The 20,397-nt window shown below is 48.0% G+C and overlaps 1 protein-coding gene across 4 annotated transcripts in view; it reads left to right on the top strand.

Annotated features, from left to right (window-relative positions):
• The window catches only part of THADA (THADA armadillo repeat containing), a 317,055-nt gene that overhangs the window by 271,671 nt on the left and 24,987 nt on the right, over window positions 1-20,397 (top strand). The window contains exon 37 of one of the 4 annotated variants that reach the window (XM_087863348.1): window positions 6,308-10,655. The exons of the other annotated variants lie outside the window; for them this stretch is intronic. Within the exon in view, the coding sequence (XP_087719474.1) occupies window positions 6,308-6,417 (110 nt within the window). The 3' untranslated portion in view covers window positions 6,418-10,655. Of the gene's footprint in view, window positions 1-6,307; window positions 10,656-20,397 lie in introns of those variants that run through there. 4 annotated transcript variants of the gene reach the window in all.

The raw sequence follows: 20,397 nt of genomic DNA, 5'->3' as shown, positions 1-20,397 counted from the left end.
GTCACCCAGCAGGCACTCTTGGCTTCTTTCAATTCTCACAGCCACTCTGAGATATTTTACTTTTGCCTCCATTTTATTTTATTTTATTTTATTTTTTAAAGATTTTATTTATTTATTTATTTATTTGACAGAGGTAGAGACAGCCAGCGAGAGAGGGAACACAAGCAGGGGGAGTGGGAGAGGAAGAAGCAGGCTCACAGCAGAGGAGCCTGATGTGGAGCTCGATCCCAGAACGCCGGGATCACGCCCTGAGCCGAAGGCAGACGCTTAACCGCTGTGCCACCCAGGTGCCCCTGCCTCCATTTTAAATACAAATCAGCTGAAGGTCAGAGAGTTGAAGCAGGGGACCCCAGTTCCCGTGGGAGAGAAGTATCGAGCAGCATTGGAGCTCAGGGTCCAGAGAGACAAAGGCCTTGCCCATTCAGTACTTCCTCTGACACAGGAAGGGGACTTGAAATCCAGCCATCTAGGTTTAAAGCAGAGGAATTAACCGAAGAAGGATGCTGAAGGTCTTCTAAATTCACTGTTGCGTTCAAAAGGAAGACACTAGAATCAACCCAGGAAAATGGCTTGGGGACCTAAGAGCTCAGATAGACAGAGCTTGTCCTGGGGAAGGCAGTGGGAACTGGGGCGGTGAGGGTGGGTGGCTGCAGTGGGAGGTGGCAGGAGGCCCTACATCAAGGTGACTTGTCCTGCTTCCCAAGGATTTTAAAGAAAGGGGATCACAGGACTTGGGGGTTTAGATGTGGAAACCAGAGGCCAGGTTGGGTAAACGATTTCCCCAATGTCCCATAATTAGTGGGAAAAAGGTCTAAATCACAGGTCTAGGGGCGCCTGGGTGGCGCAGCAGTTAAGCGTCTGCCTTCGGCTCAGGGCGTGATCCCGGCGTTCTGGGATCGAGCCCCACATCAGGCTCCTCCACTGGGAGCCTGCTTCTCCCTCTCCCACTCCCCCTGCTGTGTTCCCTCCCTCACTGGCTGTCTCTCTCTCCGTCAAATAAGTAAATAAAACCTTTTAAAAAAATTTAAAAAATAAAAAATAAAAAAAAATAAATCACAGGTCTACTGAGACACAGAGCAGCGCTCCTCTCCACTGCTCCCCAGACCTCAACTTCTAGAAGTGACAGAACTGTAAGGGTGCCCCTGAGAATAATCTGGACTCCTGGGATGGGGTCAAGGGGTGAGGTAGGAGCTGTGCGGTAGGGGCAGAGGAGAGGGAACACTGCCTCGGAGAGACGGCCTGGAGGGACTCCAGCATCACAGGGGTGGGAAGAACAGAATGTTCTACAAAACCAGGCATCTCCCAGCAATAAAACCACACCCTGCAGTGAGCCCTGACACCACAGCCTTGCTCTGTGCCGGGCCTCGCTCTCGGGGCCTCTGGATGTTCATCCGTATTGTCAGTGGGGTTCCAGGGGAGGAACCACAACACGGCGGCAGTTGCGATTCTGACTGCCAGGTGGACCTCGGGCACCACGCCGGCAGAGGGTGAAGGGAAACAGGGAAACAGCTGTTGAAGGAGGGAGGCTATCAGGAGCTGGTTCTGTCTTCTCCCAGTGCAGCCCCCCTCACCACGCACCAAACTGCCTTCCCCATCACCGTGTTCCTGGAAACCTGGCCGTGACGTTCACCTGCGTCCTGGCGAATGCGTCACTGGCAGCTGGGCACTGGCGTGCGAAAGCAGATGCTAACTAATGCTCCTGTCTTAAATCTGGGAGCACGTTGCCACTGCCGCTGAGTACCCCGGCTGGGCTTGGTTGCTGAGGTGATGGGATCGTTTCCATGGCCTCCCAGTGACTAAGCCCCAGAGAGACAACAACGGGCTCCTCTCGAGGAAATGAGGGTCCGTTTTGCATCATTTTGCCTCCCCTGCTGCTGCTCCTGAAAGCCAAGCTCCTTGGGCCCAAGGCGACTGACCCCTGAGGGTGATGAGGAGCCCACAGGCACTGACGTGCTTAGTCAAGACAAGCGCAGAGCCCAGTGATCCTCATTGTCCTATTCTGGCCTCAGCTCTGATCTCCGTGCTTTCCTTTTCCGAACTCCAGAGCCGAGATGTTCCTCCGTTAGGCCGCACCAGGATGCAGGGGTCCTCATCTGACTATTGCGAACAGTCTTCCTTTTGGAACCCAGGCCAGTCTCAGGAGTTAGGGTCACCTCTCTGTCAGGGTGACCAGATGGGTCCCCATCTTCATTCATCCCCAGACTGGCCAGCCGCACCACCTCCCCACCCCACCTCCTCAGGGAGCGCCCTTCCTGAGTCCTCCCTCCACACCTTTCATCCACACCTACCCGGCCACGTGACCCCTTTTCCCACCGAAGTCCGTTCACCTGCAGACTGTCCAGAAGATGACCTTCTTCTTCCCCCGGTCCCCAAAACCAAATGAGTGTCAGACCCGGACTGTTGTAACGTAACTGGGCACGGTAGTAGCCCCTCTTTCTTCAGCATCCCGCTGTGGTCCCAAGAGGTGTGAAGAGTAACATCAGGGCCTAGAAAGCCCTCATCCTGCCCATGAAACACCCAAGTTTTGGTCTCAGGTCTCTGAGCGTGACTGCCCAGGCTTCCTTGCTCCAGCGGCTCTCCTCTGACCACAGGAATCCACAGGGCGGAAGCTCTTGTAGGCAGAACAGAATGGGAGGTGACAGGGCTTCACAGGGGGTATTTTTACCTGCACACATGGAGTGTGTGTGTGTACGTTTGGGTACACATGCAGGCTGGTGTGTTGTAAATCTGGCGCCTTTCAAGGCGGCTCTCTGTAAGAAGACACAGAAGCAGTTTGGACGTGAACACGTACGCTGACGTTATGATGGGACTGTAAGGAGATATGCTTGGGCCAGGTCACTCAGACATCGTCTAAATGAGCTGGAAATCCTCGTGTAATTCGGTAATCCAGGTTTTCAAAAGTCGTTTCTTGTGAAGCTGGTCTACAGGAGCAAAGGCGGAGAGCATCAAGCGAGAATCAGAGACAAAGGTTGGCCTTGACTGCAGCTTGCCTTCCCCACACCCCTGCCCCATTTCCCTCTCCACTCACCCCCACCTCCAGCCAAAATACTCAAGTTAGTAGAGTTACAACCAAGGATCTTACTGTGGGGCCTATCTTGAGACAGACTTTCTGAAGTATTTTCTTGGGATCTCATGCATGAAGCTGCTGGTATTTTAGTCAGGGTATAGATATGGCACCTGTAACAGAGACCCAAGCTAAAAGTGGCTTAAACGAGATAGCAGCTTCTTTCTCCCTCCTCACATAAAAGGCTCACGGGGCACCTGGGTGGCTCAGTCAGTTAAGCATCCGACTCTTGCTTGCAGCTCAAGTCATGATCTCAGGGTCGTGAGATCGAGCCCTGCATCGGGCTCCACGCTCAGCTTGGAGCCCGCTTAAGATTCTCTCTCTCCTTCTCCCTCTGCCCCTCCCCACTCCTCACCCCTGCCCATAAGCGCAGGTGCTCTCTCTCTCTCTCTCTCAAGAAAAAAAGGCTCAGTGTGCTGCTGTGAAGATCCACAATCACCAGGGACCCCCTCCCCCACTTCTTTTTGGTGCTTTGCCGTTTTGGGGAGGCACCGTCCCGCTCATGATCCAGGGTGGCAGTTACCATTCGCACTGCCACAGCCACAGTCCAATGAGCGGGGAGGAGGGAAGGGAAAGCCCATCTAGACATTATAGACACCACTTCCAGGGGTGTCTCATCATCCAGGACTCGGTCACATGCCACATGGCTCAGCAAAGGAGGCTCACAAATGTGAGTAAGTGAACATGTGTGCGGCTGAAAAGTCTATTTTCTGTGTGAGGAGGGAAGAACGGATTTGGGGAGATAGGGCCTTCACTTCTTGCCATTTCCCATCTTCTTATTTTCATACGGGCACTAATTCCTGACTTCCTGGAAAGTTCCAGCTGCTTGCTAACAGCTGGGGGACACAGATAAATCAGATAGAGCCTCTGGCCTTAACTGTTGGGCCTCTGCCCTCTGAGGTATTATTCTACCTCAAGTCAACAGGTTTCCCCTTATTGGCGTCCGTATTTTTTTTAGGAACTCCCAGGACCATTTTATGAGAAAAGGCCGTAATTGGTAATCAGCAATAAGAATTTTCATCTCCATTTGTCCACCAGCTTGACGAGTTTAGTTGCTTACCCCCATTACATTTCTTCAGACCACACACATCACCCGAAATGCAAACACACACACACACACACACACACACACACACACACACCAAAAAACTTCATTAGAAAACAAGGCAGCAGGCTTTGCAATTGCATTACCCATAGCCAGCATTTACTAGAAAGATATCTCTTTAATGGGAAGGTGGGGGAGACCACACTTAGAAGAGACCCAAGAACAGGAACATGGAGGAGAGAGCCCAGAGGCCATGTCTTTGCACACACCCTGCCCCCTCCCTCTCTGCGCTTTCACCCATCCTGGCCTTGTGTCTGATGTGGCATTGACCTACAGGAATGTTGCTGCTTCCGAAGGCCCAGTCCCCAGGCCCCCCTTTCTCACAAAGCCCCCAGCCTTGGTCTCTCTCTGTCTCTCTTTTGGTCAGATCCACACTGTTCAGCTCTTCTATTGTTTCTGGGTTAGGATCCCACCCACACTGTAAGCTCTGTAAGGGCTGGATCTCCATCACAGTGAAGCTGGGTGTGTTCAATTCTCGAGCAGCTCTGGTCAGGCTGACAGACTGCTCTTATAGCATGGTTTTTGGGGATGAATGTGCACATGGGGTTTGAGATGAGCAGCTTCCTTTGGGTGGGAGACCCCTGCCCAGCGTCATGGTGAGCCCCCCCAGAGTGCTCAGTGATCCCGCACTGGGCCTTCAGGATCAGGCTAAATTGGGATGGGTTGGGGGCGCCTGGCTGGCTCAGTCGGTTGCATCGGACTCTTGATTTCAGGTTAGGTCTTGATCTCGGGGTTGTGAGTTCAGGCAAGCCCCGTGTGGGACTCCACACTGGGCATTGAGCCTACTTAAAAAAATAATAATTAATTAATTAGTTAGGATGGGTTGGCAGGGGCTCCCCAAGCAATGCAGTCCCATTATACCAGAAAATGAAATTTGCCCCTTCTTTTAAAAGCCAGTCATAGAGCATAGTGGTTCTGCCTCAAAGTCTCAAGTGTGTTAATTTGTTTCAAAAGTAAAAGAAAAAAAAATCATATTCTTGCCCCCTCCTCCTTAATCTGTTCCAAATGAGAGCTTTGAGAAGGAAAACTCCCCAGGACTTATTCTGTTGAGCAAATTGATTTCTGCTGTGGAGAGATGCTGGGATGGGGACGGGAGGTAGGAAAATATATGGAACCTGACATAAAAGATTTGGTTTTTGTTTGGAGAAGGATTTGGGTTGTTTTCAGGTTTTGAGTTACAGCTTGGGTGTGTTTGAAGAGGCAGAAGTGAGCGGCACCTCGACCCACAGCCTTTGTGGGCTTCTCATTCAGCTCCTCCTGCCCGGACCGGTCCCTGTGAAAGATACCTTGCTTGGCGGGCTGGCCAGGAAACCTTGCTTCATAAATAACTCCCCAGGGGAGACAGGAGTGATAACAGGCGTTTTAAGCGGGAGCCGAGCTGCCTTCAGCACTTGGGAGAGTGCGCACAAGTCTGGCCCTGGAATTCTTCTGGCCAAGGCCAGTGAGCCCTCTTCAAGTTTTCAGTTTGGTTACTCTCATTTTATTATTTCTCTAACCTTTCTAACCAGCGGGGTGGCTGAGGCTCTGCTTGTGAGTTCTGTTTTTATTTTTCACACTCTATTTTTATACTTTGAAACTGCGGTTATAAAATATACACTCAAAAATGTTGGCTCTGCACCCACAAGACGCAGGAGGCTGTCCAGATGCGCAATGTGGGGACTGCTCCCAGGAGGGCCCGGCCCCCACCCCTGGCCTCTCGGGGAGGTACGGAGGGGGCACAGCAATTGCTGTAAGAGACTGGTCCGGCGAGGAGCAGAATCCTGGCCAAGATTGGTAGATTTGATCCTGAGAAACTGTCAGGACTGTTTTTCTGGTGGCTTCCTAAGCACACAATAAGAGGTCAGAACCCTTAAAAGCAGAATTCCCAGGGTCCTATAAAGGGTTCATTCATCTCCATACGTACAGTTGTCCTGGCCCCCATCTTCTCTCGCCATCCATGTAGAAACGTAAAAACAATGCCAGCAAAGCAGTCTTGTTTGTTTCGTTCACCATCATTTCCTGGAAATGGTTGTCCTGTTCACCTTACTATGGAACTTACAAAATGGGCATAAAAAGTCTTCCCAAGTGCTCACCTCCCCGTGCTCTTGCCCAGCCAATTCCAACCCCTCCTGTTATCTTTTTTCCTTCTTTCCCCGCAGGCTCCTCTCTGTCCTTCCCTTGCTGCAACCAGAATAGATCTAGGAATCTCCTGACGTTTCCACCTTGGCTGCAAGCGGAGCTGGGTTTTTTTGAACAGACTTGTCCATAAATCTTACATTGTTTCTCATCTTTGAAAAAGCCGCTTCCATCAGCAAGTCATTATTCACATGTACGGGGCAGGGGAAAGTTCACCAAATTTCAAACTTCAATTTCTTTTCACTCCATTTTACAACATCTACTCCCCAGAAACCACAGAAATTTAAAAATATCAGTCCCAATAGGCAAAGTGCCCCCTGACATAGCTTGCAAGAACCAGGGCTGGCCACCTGGGGATGGGAAAGGGAGGGGAGGTTGACCTAGATTGGAGCTGGCTGGCTCGAACCCATGGGGGGATAATAATTTCCAAGTCTCAGAGAACTAAAAGCCCACTGTTTTCATTCTAGAGTGGTGGATTTGGTGGGCAGGGAGATTTGGGAAGATGGGTGATATTTATAAGGAAAGGCTCACTGTAGCTGTTACTATAAGTTAAAAATAAGGAATACAGTATAATATAGCTAATGGGCTAAAATATACTTTCATTCCGTGTGACACTGGCTAGAGGAGAGCTGAAGGAAGGGTCAGTTTGGAGCATATGAGAAGAGAAAGGAGGTGGCAGGGACAGAGAAACAGATTCCCAGGCAAAGGCCCGGCTTTTTTTGTCTTTCTACTTTGTCACCCTCAAACATGTTGGTTCTTGACCTCATGCTTGTTCTCATGGTTACGAGATTGCAGTTGCACCTTCAGCCATCACCCCAACATTCTAGGTAGAAAGAAGAAGGAAGAACATTTTCTTATCTCCAGGTAATTTTCATCCAGGAACTGAAAATGTCCTCTAAAGCCCATCTGTATGTCTCCTTGGCCAGGTCTGGGTACGTGGCCATCTTAGCTACAAAGGTATGAGAAGGGGCTAAACCCATCATCACCTGTGAGCACACACATGGCTCCCAGAACAAAATCGGACTGTGTTAGCAGGGAGAGGGGGTGGCAACTGGTGGGCTACGAGGAGAGGGCTGAGGGGTGGCGACTGGTGGGCTACGAGGAGAGGGCTGAGTATGTGCCCAGGGAGTGCCATGACACGCCTAAGGAACTGTGGAAGTAGCCCTCGGAAGGAGTGGAGAAGGGGGTGGGATGCAGGAAGAACGAGAGCGAAACCAGAAGGGTGAGGGCCAGCCACTTCAAGGGCCAAGAATGCCTGCTGAGGACTTGGGCCTCTGTGGGAATCCAGAAGATCACTAGACATTAGCCAGAGGAGGGGAGGGGACGCTGGTGCCCCCTCAAGCAGTGGTTCCACACTCCAGTATGTACACGAGGTCATCTGGGGATCTTGTGACATGAGCTTTGGATTCAGTAGGTTTAGAGAGGGCACGGGATTCTGCATCTCTTACCAACTCCCAGGTGGTGTTGACACAGCTGGTCAAAGGACCCAACCCAGAGTAGCAAGACGCTAAAAGAAATCTCTTCAGAAATAAATGCCCAGAGGCGCCTGGCTGGCTCAGTCAGAGGAGCATGCGACTCTTGATCTTGGGGTTGTGAGTTCAAGCCCCATGTTGGGTGTAGAGATTATGTAAGGATAGAGTCTTTGGAAGGAAGTAAAGGAGGGAGGGAGGGAAAGAAGGGAAAGAAAGAAAGAAATGCCCAAATGTGTTTGTTAAGCATTTTAACGTAACTAAATATCACTGTAATAGGAATTGAGTCTCAAATATGGAAGGAAAAATGGTAACTCTTAAATTGAGGTTTTCCCAAAAAGGGTGGGGAGCAAAATTTGATGTATCTTTTGGGAGTCCTGATGTCTTCAGGTAACAGGAAAGCCACTAGTGGAAGTTTCTCTCTCAAGTTTATGTAGCCCATAAGGAGGGGTCCAGGCTGATCAGCAGCTCTCAGTCATTAGGCCCCAGGCCCAGGCTTCCTGTGAATTTCTGCTTCACTCTCCTGACATGTGGCTTCTATTCCCAAGGACGCCTCCTGATCCCAGATGGCTGCTAGAAGCATTAGCCATCCCATCCTCATTGCAGATGAGAAGGGGAAGAAAAGAGAGCAGTGAAGGGCTCCAGCCCTCTCCCTTTGAAGGGGCCCTGCTGAAGTCCCACAGTGCACTTCCGTGTACCTCTCCCTGGCTACAGCTTGGTAACGTGGTCCTATTTAGCTGCAAGATGTGCAAAGAAATGTATTCTTCTGGCCTGGGCACATCACCTAGAGTTCTCTCACTAAGGAAGAAAGGGGCACATCTAGCTACATGCCACATGGATACAAGAGTTTCACCTAAATTGACACAGAATGGTTGAAAATAAAGGGATGAACAAAACTGTGCCAGGCACATGACAACAAAAAGAAGGGGATGGCAATAGTCATATTAGGCCAACTGAAATTTTAGACAAAAAAGTAGAAAGCTCTACAGGAAGGGGAGTATTGGACAATGATAGTGATTAAAGGGTATGATCCACGAAGAACATGTCACAGGCATGAACCTTTATACACCAGGTAAAATAGCATCCAAACTTACCCCACCTCCAAAAAACACTAAGAAATACTAGGGGAAAATTGTTAACATTACAACCATAGTAGAATACTTTAACCCACCTTTCTCAGAATTTATGAGGCCAAGCAGACCAAACATAAATAAGGTTATAAAGGACTTGAATGCCGTATTTAAAAGCTTAAGTGTGTAGGGGCGTCCGGGGGGCTCAGTTGGTTAAGCATCTGCCTTTGGCTCGGGTCACAATCCCAGGGTCCTGAGATCGAGTCCCGCGTCGGGCTCAGCAGGGAGTCTGCTTCTCCCTCTACCGCTCCCCGCTGCTTGTGCTTTCTCTCTCACACTTGCTCTCTCTCTCTCAAATAAATAAATAAATAAAATCTTTAAAAAAAAAAAAGCTTCAATGTGTATAAACCATGTACTCTGGGGACAGAAAATAAGCATCCATTTTGAATAGGTACAAAACATATGCAAAAATCTATTATGTTTCAGGCCCCTAAGAAAAATCTCAATTCCTTGAAGTAGGAATCTTTTAGGCCACATTCTAACCAAATTGTAAGCAACTAGATATTTAAAATAAAAATATAACAACAAAAGCTCCACTTGGATATTTATACTACAATCTAAATAAGTCCTGCCGATGACAAAACACAAATTAAAGACTCCTTTCAGGCCCAAACAGATAAAAAGCCTATCAGTATTTGAGCAGATGAAACTGTGCTCAGAGGAAGTCCTTGCAGTGTCATAGACGAGTAAGGTGTCCTCTATAATGTGCAGGCAGTTCTCTCAAATTCAATTAAGTGAAGATAATGGAAATAGAGGCAAGAGATAAAAACCCAGCACTTTGTGGAATTAAACACAGCCAAGAATGGTACACGTAGGACAGAAGGCGCTCGTCCTGGCTAACGATAAAGAAAATGCCAAACAGCAATGGTGCCCGATCGTTTTCCTCATGTCTTACTGGGGCGGCTGTAAATCCGTGCATTTTTGGAGGGAGCTTCATGGTATCTTTAGAGATTTTAAATGGTTTTGCCAGTTGATTCAGGTAATTCCAGAGGAATTTATCTTCCAGAAATAGGTGCACATGAGCAAAGATACATGTACAACTCAAAGGATCAAAGAAACCTTGATACACGCACGTACCACGAGGCGGTTAAACATAATGGAGTAGATCTGTATGAATGGACGTGCAATGGCATATCGTTACCTAAAAAAATAATTGTTACTATTATAAATAAATATGTGATTTTTTTTAAGTCTAGAAGGCCACATATTATGAGTTGCGATCTCTGGTGCCCACAGGGACCTGGCACGGGGCATAAGTGGGTGAGCCGGCCGGGTGCACAGTCTCAGCAAAGAGCAGGGGCAGTGGTGAGCGGGAGAGCATGGGCCTTCTCAGTTGTGATTTGTAACCTTGTTGGCTTCTGCCCAGAGTCCGTGGATCAGTACTCGGGCTTGGCAACTCTTCTTCAGCCCTAAGAGGATCTCCTGGCCCCTTTGCAAGGGCAGCAGGGCTAGCCTCTGCCAACATCACCCTGCGTCCTCTTAACAAGCGTTGATGAACCTGGAGCTTCTGGTGGAGGGCAGTCCCCATTGCCCCTCTCCCGTGAGCCTGGTGGCATGGGCTGTCCTGTCACTCGGAAAGTTATGATGATTAAAATTGAGCTTAAGATTTTATTTTTAGGGGGCACTTGGGTGGCTCCGTGGGTTAAGTGTCCCACTCTTGATCTTAGCTCAGATCCTGATAGGGTTGTGAGTTCAAGCCCTGCATGGGGTTGCTGGGTGTGGAACCTACTTTAAAAAAAAAAAAAAGATTTTTTTGCTTTTCTTTTAGCACCCTAGAACTTACAGACTATGTTTTGTTTTGGTTTTACTTGTTCCTTAGTGTTCTAAGGAACACTTGTTCTAAGCAGGTTCAAACTTGCTCTATACCTGAGGACCTCCAGAATCTTCCAGAATTTTCAGAAGTCCCCACACCGGCCATGTTACAATCCCAATCTAGCCCTACATAGAGGTACTCTTTTTAGTCTTCATAACCCTTGGCAGGGAGAGGGGCCAACAGCCTCAGCTGTAGTGGAGGAGAAGAATAGCAGAAAATAAACAACTCGAGGAGAAAGCTCAAGGATTGATATTGTCCATCGCTGACTCCTATCCTGCTCGCAAAACCTCTATGCTGCTTCCCGCCTCTTTTTTAAAAGTGACCTTCAACTTGATTTCACCTCCACCCCCACCCCACCCCCACCCTCAGTGTAAATACTAGCCTGGCCAATGGGCTTTGGTCCAAAGAATGGTTTGACCTTCCGCATTGGGTTGCCAGATTTAGCAGATAAATATTCCGATTTATAAATCTGAATTTCAGATGGACCACGGATAATATTTTCTCCATAAGAATGCCCATGCAATATTCGGGACATACTTATGTCAAAAAGTTAGCCATTGTTGGGGTGCCTGGGTGGTACAGGGGGCGCCTGGGTGGTACAGCAGTTAAGCGTCTGCCTTCGGCTCAGGGCGTGATCCCGGCGTTCTGGGACCGAGCCCCACATCGGGCTCTTCCGCTGGGACCCTGCTTCTTCCTCTCCCACTCCCCCTGCTTGTGTTCCCTCTCTCGCTGGCTGTCTCTATCTCTGTCGAATAAATAAATAAAATCTTAAAAAAAAAAAAAAAGCCATTGTTTATCTCAAGTTCAAATTTAATGGGGTGTCCCCTGTTTCATCCAGCAATTCTACTCCAGTGGGCTTCTGGGGCTCCCACATTCCAAGAGGAGGGGCATCTGCAAGTTTAAGGATAAAGATCCGCAGGAGTTTAAGTAATCATTAGCATTAGCGCTGACTTCCTAAATGCCCCCATCCCTCTGTTTGTGCCTCCTCCTCCTCTCATTTCTGCCCTGCTTCTGAGCTTCACCTCACTTCCTGCCTCTTGTCTTCCTCTCTTTTAGTCTGTGGCTTTCCCCTGCCCTCACTTCTCCTCCTTTTTCCTCATTTTGCTCTCGCTGGTCCATAACATGTCATTAAAGTTTACGTATTTGAGTGTTGGTTATAATTGCTAAATAAGGTTTTATGTTCCTTGCTAGAATTTAAATAGCAGGGGAATTTAACTTTGTGTGTTTCATTTTCCTTTTAGTGATAGGTGGCCTTAAGTTCATTTTTAGCGGTGTGAATCATTGACCTTCATTCACCTTGAGCGAGGAAAAAGATCTCCCATTTCCAGAATGAATTCGTATGCATCTTCCTAAGATGGGTGCCAGCGGGGAAGGTGGGAATGGGAGAGATGGAAGTGGGGGACAAGGGGGGAATCCTGCTAAGTTGACCCATTCAGGGGAGAAGGGGCTCGGAAGCCTCTTGCACTCGCCCAAAGCCTAGCCTTTGGCATGGGGCCCAGCTGCCCCAGCAGAGTACGGCTCTCTCCTCTTTGTAATTGATCACCTGACTCAGTCCCAGCAAGCAGCCACCCCTGGTAGACAGCAAAGAACATGGTTTGCGGCTTATAAACAGGGTGCCGGTGGCCTTCTGCTTCCATTCCCTGCCTCTCCCCATGAAAGCAGGCTCTTGAAGGCAACTTCATTCTGGCTTCCTCCCCAAGACGGGTGGGGACGGGGCAATTCTCTGAATTCCCCCTGAATCAGAACCTCTGTTTTCTAGTCGCTGCCCTGAGCTACTCTGATGTCTGTGTTCCTCCCATTCTCTCCCTGCCCTTGTTTCTCCATCCCTGCTCTCCCCCGACCCTGCTCTCCCCCCAGCATGACCCAGAAGGTGCCTTCCCATCTGAGAAGCAGACCTGTGAATGAATGGCAGTACCATCTGGGAGAGAGAATAGTGATCCAGGAGTCAGGCAGTTGCCTCTATCTATTGCTTCTACGCACTTGGCCTCAGTTTTGTCATCTGTAAAATGGGAGTGATCACGTGTCTCACAGAAAAGCTATATTAAAATATGAATAAAAACAAGTGTTAAAAAGCGAACAAGGTTCCATCCCCAATCCAAATGCTAAACGGTGTGTGTGTGTGTGTGTGTGTGTGTGTGTGTGTGTGTGTGTTTAATGCTGGAAAGCTAGAAACTTACTGTTGGTTATAGAATCCTTTTCATTCATCCGATTAGAGAACCTCAGCACTTTATTTGGAAGACGTCTTTTTATTCCATCTGTCATGGACTCATAAACATCTGGGTGTTCTTTCCTATCTCTCCTTTCAGCCAGGGGGAATGAAAAGAATCTAAAGGAATAGATCTGGCCCCCCTTGCCATTTCATCATATATTTCAGTAGAAAGGAGTCTGGCTCTTGGAAAAGTTTGCCCTAACGGTTTAAGACTGAGTGGAGGTGTCTTCTTCCGTCCGTGGAGGAGGCAGCCCGGAGAGGTGGAGGTCGACACTTGCCAAATGGCAGCCCAGAGAATTTTGGATCAGATCTCTCCAGTTTGATGGGAATAAAATAACAAAGCCTCACCCACCCAAAGCCTGTTGCCTTTTGCTGAGCACAGTCATGTCAGCCGTCTAGTTTGGAGGCTTTATCCCAGCTGGAAACCCAGTAATGAGGGAGGCCGAAGACGCTGGGCTTCCCAGAATGTGTGGGAAACTGAGTAGTAGAGACCACAGCATTCCGACTCTGATACTTGGCCAGAGCTTGTGCATTCCCTTGGTTACAGCCATCTGGGGCTCCAAAAGGCACAGAGATGTAGCCAGAGCCTCGTCGCAGTTGCTGTGGGGCCCGAGCCCCCGGTCACCTGGGAGTTCTCTGCCGTCCTCACCTCCACAGCAGTGAGAAACAATACCAATCAGCCACGCCCGTGGAAATTCGGGTCAGGGAAAGAAGGCAGGAGCAGGATCAAAGCCTCTTGTAACCCAAGAATTCCTCAGCAGCTCGAGTCCCTTAATAATTATGGTTTGGAGATTTGCCAGAAAGCAAAACCACTTAGCATGCCATATTTAACAATGAACAGTTTTCTGTGTTCATAATAGTCACTGTGCAGAGCAAATAGGCACCTTGAACAAAGGATAGGATATTTATATGTGTATATAAAATAACCCGCACGGCCTTAAACCCTGAAGCATGTCTGCAGGGAAGAATGTGGCGCTGCCTTCTCGGGGTACCTGTTTCACCAGTAAGTTGGAGAAAGGCCACATGCCCTTCCCCCGTCTCCACCGCCTGCATCTCAAACAAACAAACAAAAAAACAAAAAAAAACCTTTGTTTAACCCAGAATTTTCCAAACTTAATTGAATAGCCAAATCTTTTGTTTTAACCATTGGTTGGTTTTGGAGTTTGAAATTTTTCCATTTCATTTTGTTTTGTTTTAAATATCTCTTTGCATTCTAAAAAGCCAGTTTCCCAAGGAAAATGGTTTGGCAAAGGATTGGCCAAGGAGGGTCAGAAGCAGGGATTTTAGACCGGGGGGGGGGGGGGGGGAGATGGAGGAAACAAAATCCCAAACCCTGGGGAATGATGGGTGTGATTGCCGGAAGCCAGCTCCGTACATCAGTTTGGAGCACCCGACTCCCACTGGGCCCTGTTTCTCTGTGTCATTTTTTGTTCGTTTGGTTGTATATTCAACAAACATTTGTCACTGGGGGAAATTGGAGAAGAATGGCCGCTTGGAGGAAGCTTCATTAGAAGTGAACCTTAAAGGGTGGGTATGATTTCAGTGAGGAAAGATGGGGAGCATTCCAGAAAGACAGGGGTGACCAAGTGTGAGGCCTGCTCAGAAAAAGAATAAATTAGTATAGTGCAAGCCTCAAGTGCACGAGTGTGGTGGGGTCAGATGGGACTGGGAGGCAGTGCAGGACCCCTGGATCAAGCAGGACTCTTTCACAAGCAAAGGTCACTGAGTCTGACCCAACCCTCTTTGGCACACAGGGGCATATTGGGGCTTATATATAAGTGAGAATTCTGGGGCTAGGGCTGGATTCAGATGTGCCATAATTCAGGGGTTCAGTGTCCCAAGAACCTAGTTTCTTGCCATTTCTCCCCTCTGTTCTTTCGTTGGTTCTATTTTCAGATAAACTCTCACTGCCCTTGGAGTTGTAAGATGGCTGCAGCAGCTCCAGCCTTTACATCGTCATTTGTTGAAGGCCTGTGTCAATAAAGTCCCTTTACTTTTAAATGCTTTCTTAATGGCTGTCAGTTGGGTTCCAGGCACATCCTGAAATTAATCTCTGAGTCAGGGAATATGGTACCCTGATTAGCTTAGACCTGGGGCAGGTGCCCATGCCTAGAGTTGAGAGTAGGGCTGGCCCCACCAAAACCACACAGACTAAAAGATATGGAGGGGCTGGATCCAGGGAGAGAGTAGGGTCTAGCTATCCAGAGGAGATGAATGGAAGCTAGGCCACAAAAACGGCAGATATCCACTAAAACCTGGAGTATCAGGCCAAAGAATCTGGATATCATTTGCAGGAGAGAACCAGTAAAAATTTCTGAACAAATAGTGATCAGAACTATGCATTAAGATTAATCCAGCTACAGTTTAATAATTACCATGTGCTCAGCACATGGTAAGGGCTCAATAAATCTGCAGTGAATGAGGGAGATAAAAGGATGGATTGGGGGTGGGGAGAGAGAAATGCCATTGTAGGGGCTATTGGAATAGTTTCAGAGGGGAGCTAGCAAAGGAGGTAATGAAGACTCATCAAGAAAATCCAGAGGTTCCATTGTCATGAAAGCCACAGAAAGAAAAACTGTCTAGAGGACAGGGTTGGTGAGTCATGCCAAACACTGTCAAAAGGCCAGGGCAAGGAGGATAGGGACTAAGAAAATATCAGAAGGGAGAATTGAAAGAGAAGGTCCAGTAGGACGGTCAGAAGCGAACTTCAAGGAGTTCAGAAGTAGGAGACTGACTACCCTTGAACATCATCCATCTTCTCTTCCCACCCCCTCTCCTGGCTCCAAACTCCGCAAAAAGAAAAAAAAAGGCTCCTTCACCTCCACACATTCTTCACAAAGCACCTGATGCCATCCCCGTGACCTTTATCCAGCCATGATGCCCCTTTTTCTCATGTATCTTTAGGCTCTCCTCCCCCTCCAAGGCTATCTCTTGTATAAATATTGACATTACTCTCTTGTCCTAAGATGACATTTCTTAGTCCCTGTTCTGCCGTAAGTTAATGTTTCATAAGAATCATTAGAGAAATTTTGAAGTTGGGGAGGACAGAAGTTTGAGCTTAGGTTGAATATCCTTTGTGGAAGACAAGATTATCTGTAAGAAGGAGTGGTTAGGGAGTGGGGTATAGGGACAGGGAGAAGGTTGCAGCAGTTCATTTTGAGGTTCATTTAGGGGTCACCAAAAAATGAATGAAAGAATTGCCAGGGTGTTTACCCCAAAGATACAGACGTCGTAAAGAGAAGGGCCATATGCACCCCAATGTTCATAGCAGCATTGTCCACAATAGCTAAATCGTGGAAGGAACCGAGATGCCCTTCAACAGATGACTGGATTAAGAAGTTGTGGACCATATATACAATGGAATATTACTCAGCTATCAGAAAGAACGAGTTCTCAACATTTGCTGCAACATGGACGGCACTGGGGGAGATAATGCTAAGTGAAATAAGCAGAGAAAGACAACTATCATATGATTTCTCTCATCTATGGAACATAAGAACTAGGTTGATCAGTAGGGGAAGAAAGGGGTAAAGAAAGGGGGGGTAATCAGAAGGGGGAATGAAGCCTGAGAGACTATGGACTATGAGAAACAAACTGAGGGCCTCAGAGGGGAGGGGGGTGGGGGAATGGGATAGACCGGTGATGGGTAGTAAGGAGGGCACGTATTGCATGGTGCACTGGGTGTTATACACAACTAATGAATCATCGAGCCTTACATCGGAAACCGGGGATGTACTGTATGGTGACTAACATAATATAATTAAAAAATCATTAAAAAAAAAAAAAAAAGAATTGCCAGGGGCCAGTGGAAGGCCAGCTGAAATTGTGAATAGCTGAAATTTATGGAGAGCCTAATCAGCATACTACCTCTCTTTGGCTGGAATCAGTGCCCCGGACTAGAGCAGTGGATTGGGTTTAAGGAGAGGTGGTTATGGAGCACTTGTTGAGCCTGGCCTCAGGTCAAGTTGACATGAGGGTTGGGGCCTAGAAGAGCATCATGGACCCAGGTAGACCAGGGTATGTAAAGAAAGGCAAGTGATGGCCTGAGAGAAGAGGCAGTGTTAGAGATGGTATATTAGAAAGGCCATATGGTGTATGATATGGTGTATAGACTATGTGGTTTAAATCCCGTATCCTAACCTGTGTCTCCACTTATCTTGTTTATAAAATGAGGCTCATAAAACCTTCAAGAGGTTGTTGTAATTAATACATATGAGGTACTTATGATAGTGCTGTGTGTAATAAGTGCTCAGTGAATGTTGGCACTGGGGGTGTTCATTTAAGTTATGTAAAGGAGGCCACTTAGGTGGCTCAGTCCATTAAGCATCCGACTCTTGATCTCAGCTCAGGTCTTGATCTCAAGGTCGTGAGTTCAAGCCCCTCGTTGGGCTCCATGCTATGCACGGAGCCTACTTTAAAAAACAAAACAGGGGCACCGGGGCTGGTTGAGTCCATTGTGTGTCCGACTCTTGGTTTCGGCTCAGGTCATGGTCTTATGGGTCATGAGATCAACCTCCACAGCTGACTCAAGGAGTCTGCTTGAAGCTTCTCTCTCCCTCTGCCCCTCCCCCCATTTGTGCACTCTCTTACTCTCCCTCTCTCTGTCTCTCAAATAATAAATCTTAAAAAAACAAACAAACAGGGGCGCCTGGGTGGCGCAGTCGTTAAGCGTCTGCCTTCGGCTCAGGGCATGATCCCGGCGTTCTGGGATCAAGCCCCACATCAGGCTTCTCCGCTAGGAGCCTGCTTCTTCCTCTCCCACTCCCCCTGCTTGTGTTCCCTCTCTCCCTGGCTGTCTCTCTCTGTCAAAAAAATAAATAAAATCTTTTTAAAAAATAAACAAAAAGTGATGAGACGGCTTAGAACTTGAGATCTTGACGGACGCCTGGGTGGCTCAGTCAGTTAAGTGTCTGCCTTCGGCTCAGGTCATGATCTCAGGGTTCTGGGATTGAGCCCCGCATCAGGCTCCCTGCTCAGTGGGGAGTCTGCTTCTCCCTCTGCTCCTCCCCCACTGCTCATGCACGTGCTCTCTCTCTCTCTAATAAATAATCTTTTTAAAAAAAGAAAAAAGAACTTGAGATCTTGAAGTTGAAATAATTCTGAGTAATGCCAAGTTCTCAAATGCCATCATGCTTGTTGTGAGTGGAGTGAAATTGGAGACGGAAAGTAGTGGAATTGAGATTGAAGAATGATGAACCAAATTCTGGGAGGGACATGTTTACGGATGTGGAGGTCACCAGTGGGCCAGCAACAACTCTGCATCACTGAGAAAGGCCAGGGCAGTGGGGAGGTAGCTACTATGGACTTCCAGGGAAGACAGATTGTTGAGAGAGGAGGAGAGGGGGGTGTCTAGAAGTGGCAGAAGGAGGTGCTGATCTGTCTGAATCAGAAACCAAGGGAAAGAAGGAACAGCCTCTACTGGTAAGTGAGGAATATTCTGCCAGGAGGAGCAAGAAGGGGGTCCAGGATGAAAAAGTGCAGAATTTGCTCACAGTAGAACAGATTTTGATAGAGAAGAGATGTTTTTCATAATAGCTTTTAAGAAAATCCATTCCCCGAGCCCAAGGGCAAATCTCAAGAAGGCCTGAGCCTTAAGGGAGGGAGTGGGAAGGAGGTTTTAGAGTAGGTTCCTGGAAAAGCCAGTAGGTGGGAGCTCCGTTCCCTCACCTTGATTGTAGGATGTGCAGCATTAGACATGCTGGCTCAGGACTGTGTGCTCGTGCTGGGCGTGCCCCAGCCAGACACCCCCCTGCCCACCTGCCCACTTCTCCAGCTCCGTGGGTCCGCAACGCAGTGTGCATTTCCTGGCGTCGGTGCTACTCGGTGATCAGAGGGTAGAGGGACCGGGAGAGCTGGGATTGAGGGCTCCTGCTTTTAGAGAGCAGACAAGTGGTTTTAAAGGGAAGGGAACAGGACACCAGCAAGCTTGGTGGCTGCGTTCTCTTCCAAAAGCACCGCTCCATAATGTAATTGTATTTGGACTTTTTTTTTTTTTTTTTTGCATGATGTCAGGGAATAGCCTTCCTTAAAAGCTCTCATGAAAAATCACAACTATAAAACAGACTCGGGCAATGAAATGGAAACCAGACAAGTGGGTCTGTGTAATTTGGGTAAAGAGATTTGTCCTTACGGCTTTGTGATCTGATCCCTGCTCTCTGCATAAAACTCTTATTTCATGAGATCCACTTAGACATGAGTCCTACCTTGCAGGTGCTTTTAGACAGAATATGTCTTGCTTTATTACCAAATGAGCAGGAAAGCAAGGGTTCCCTCCTCAGTGGTGGTTGAGATTACCCTCCTAGGCTTGCCACCTTTTTAGTCCTCCAGGTCCTAAATCTCTCATCTTCGTGAGCCCAGCCCCAGCAGTGGGGAGGGAGGGCTAGTCCCATGTACACCTCATTTAACCCCCATGTATGCCTTTATCCATCCACCTCTCACACACCTGCCAGGGTCAGTCTTGGGGAAGTGTGTGCCAGGGAGCACTGCTCACTGAGGAGGTCCTTACTTACCACCCTGTTTTCTTAGCGCCACAGGGGCACAGAATTGAATTATCTGTCATCCTGTGTTCTGGGCACACTCTTTGGCTCCATCCCCAAGGAGATCCTTTCTTTTTTGTATTTTTGTTTTTTACTGAGGTGAAATTCACTTAACATAAAATTTCTTCATCTTCAGTATAATTTCAGTGGCATTTAGTACATTCGTAATATTGTGCAACCATCCCCTCCATCTAGTTCTAGAGCACTTTCCATCGTGCTCCCTCAGCCCCCAAAACACCCGTGTCCACCACCCTCTGCCGTCCCTTTCCCTTGCTGCCCCTGGCAACCACCAGTCTGCTTTGTCTCCAACTCTCCCCATTCTGCGTATTTCATGCAAATGGGATCGTAGAATATTTGTGTGCCTGGGTTTTTTCACGGGTATGACGTTCACAAGGTTCATCCATGCGGTGTGTGGTAACCTGCATCAGTACTTCATTTATGCCCGACTACGATTCTGTTACATGGATGTACCATATTTTGTTCATCCAGTCATCCACCGGTGGACATTTGGGTTGTTTCCACCTTTTTGCTGTTTGTGAGTAGTGCTGCTGTGAACATGCATATACAAGTTTGTGTTTGAATACCTGCTTTCTGTTCTGGAGACAGACCTAGGAGTGGAATTGCTGGATTATATGGTAATTCTATGTTTAACTTTTTGAGGACCTAGAGGTCCCTTTTTTTTTTTTTTTTTTAAGTAAGCTTTCTGCCCATTGTGGGGCTTGAACTCATGACCCTGAGATCAAGAGTCACATGCTCTACTGACTAAGCCAGCCAGGTGCCCCTGGAGGTCCCTTCTCGATGGACATTCTCCTAGATCCACTCTGTCAAGGAATAGTAAGTAGGCATATATGACCCCAGCCCCAGCCTCCAAGATACATTGACCTCATTCTGCTCGATCTGGAAAGAAACTGAAGGAGTAAGACTGAGGAGCCCGGAGTCTCTCTAGAAGCGAGTAA

Source organism: Ursus americanus, chromosome 7 (genome assembly GCF_024610735.1).
Source record: "Ursus americanus isolate L20-20 chromosome 7, mUrsAme1.1.p, whole genome shotgun sequence".
Taxonomy (NCBI): Eukaryota; Metazoa; Chordata; class Mammalia; order Carnivora; family Ursidae; genus Ursus; species Ursus americanus.
Note: the sequence above shows the minus strand (reverse complement) of the source record. Positions and strands in the feature narration are given on the sequence as shown.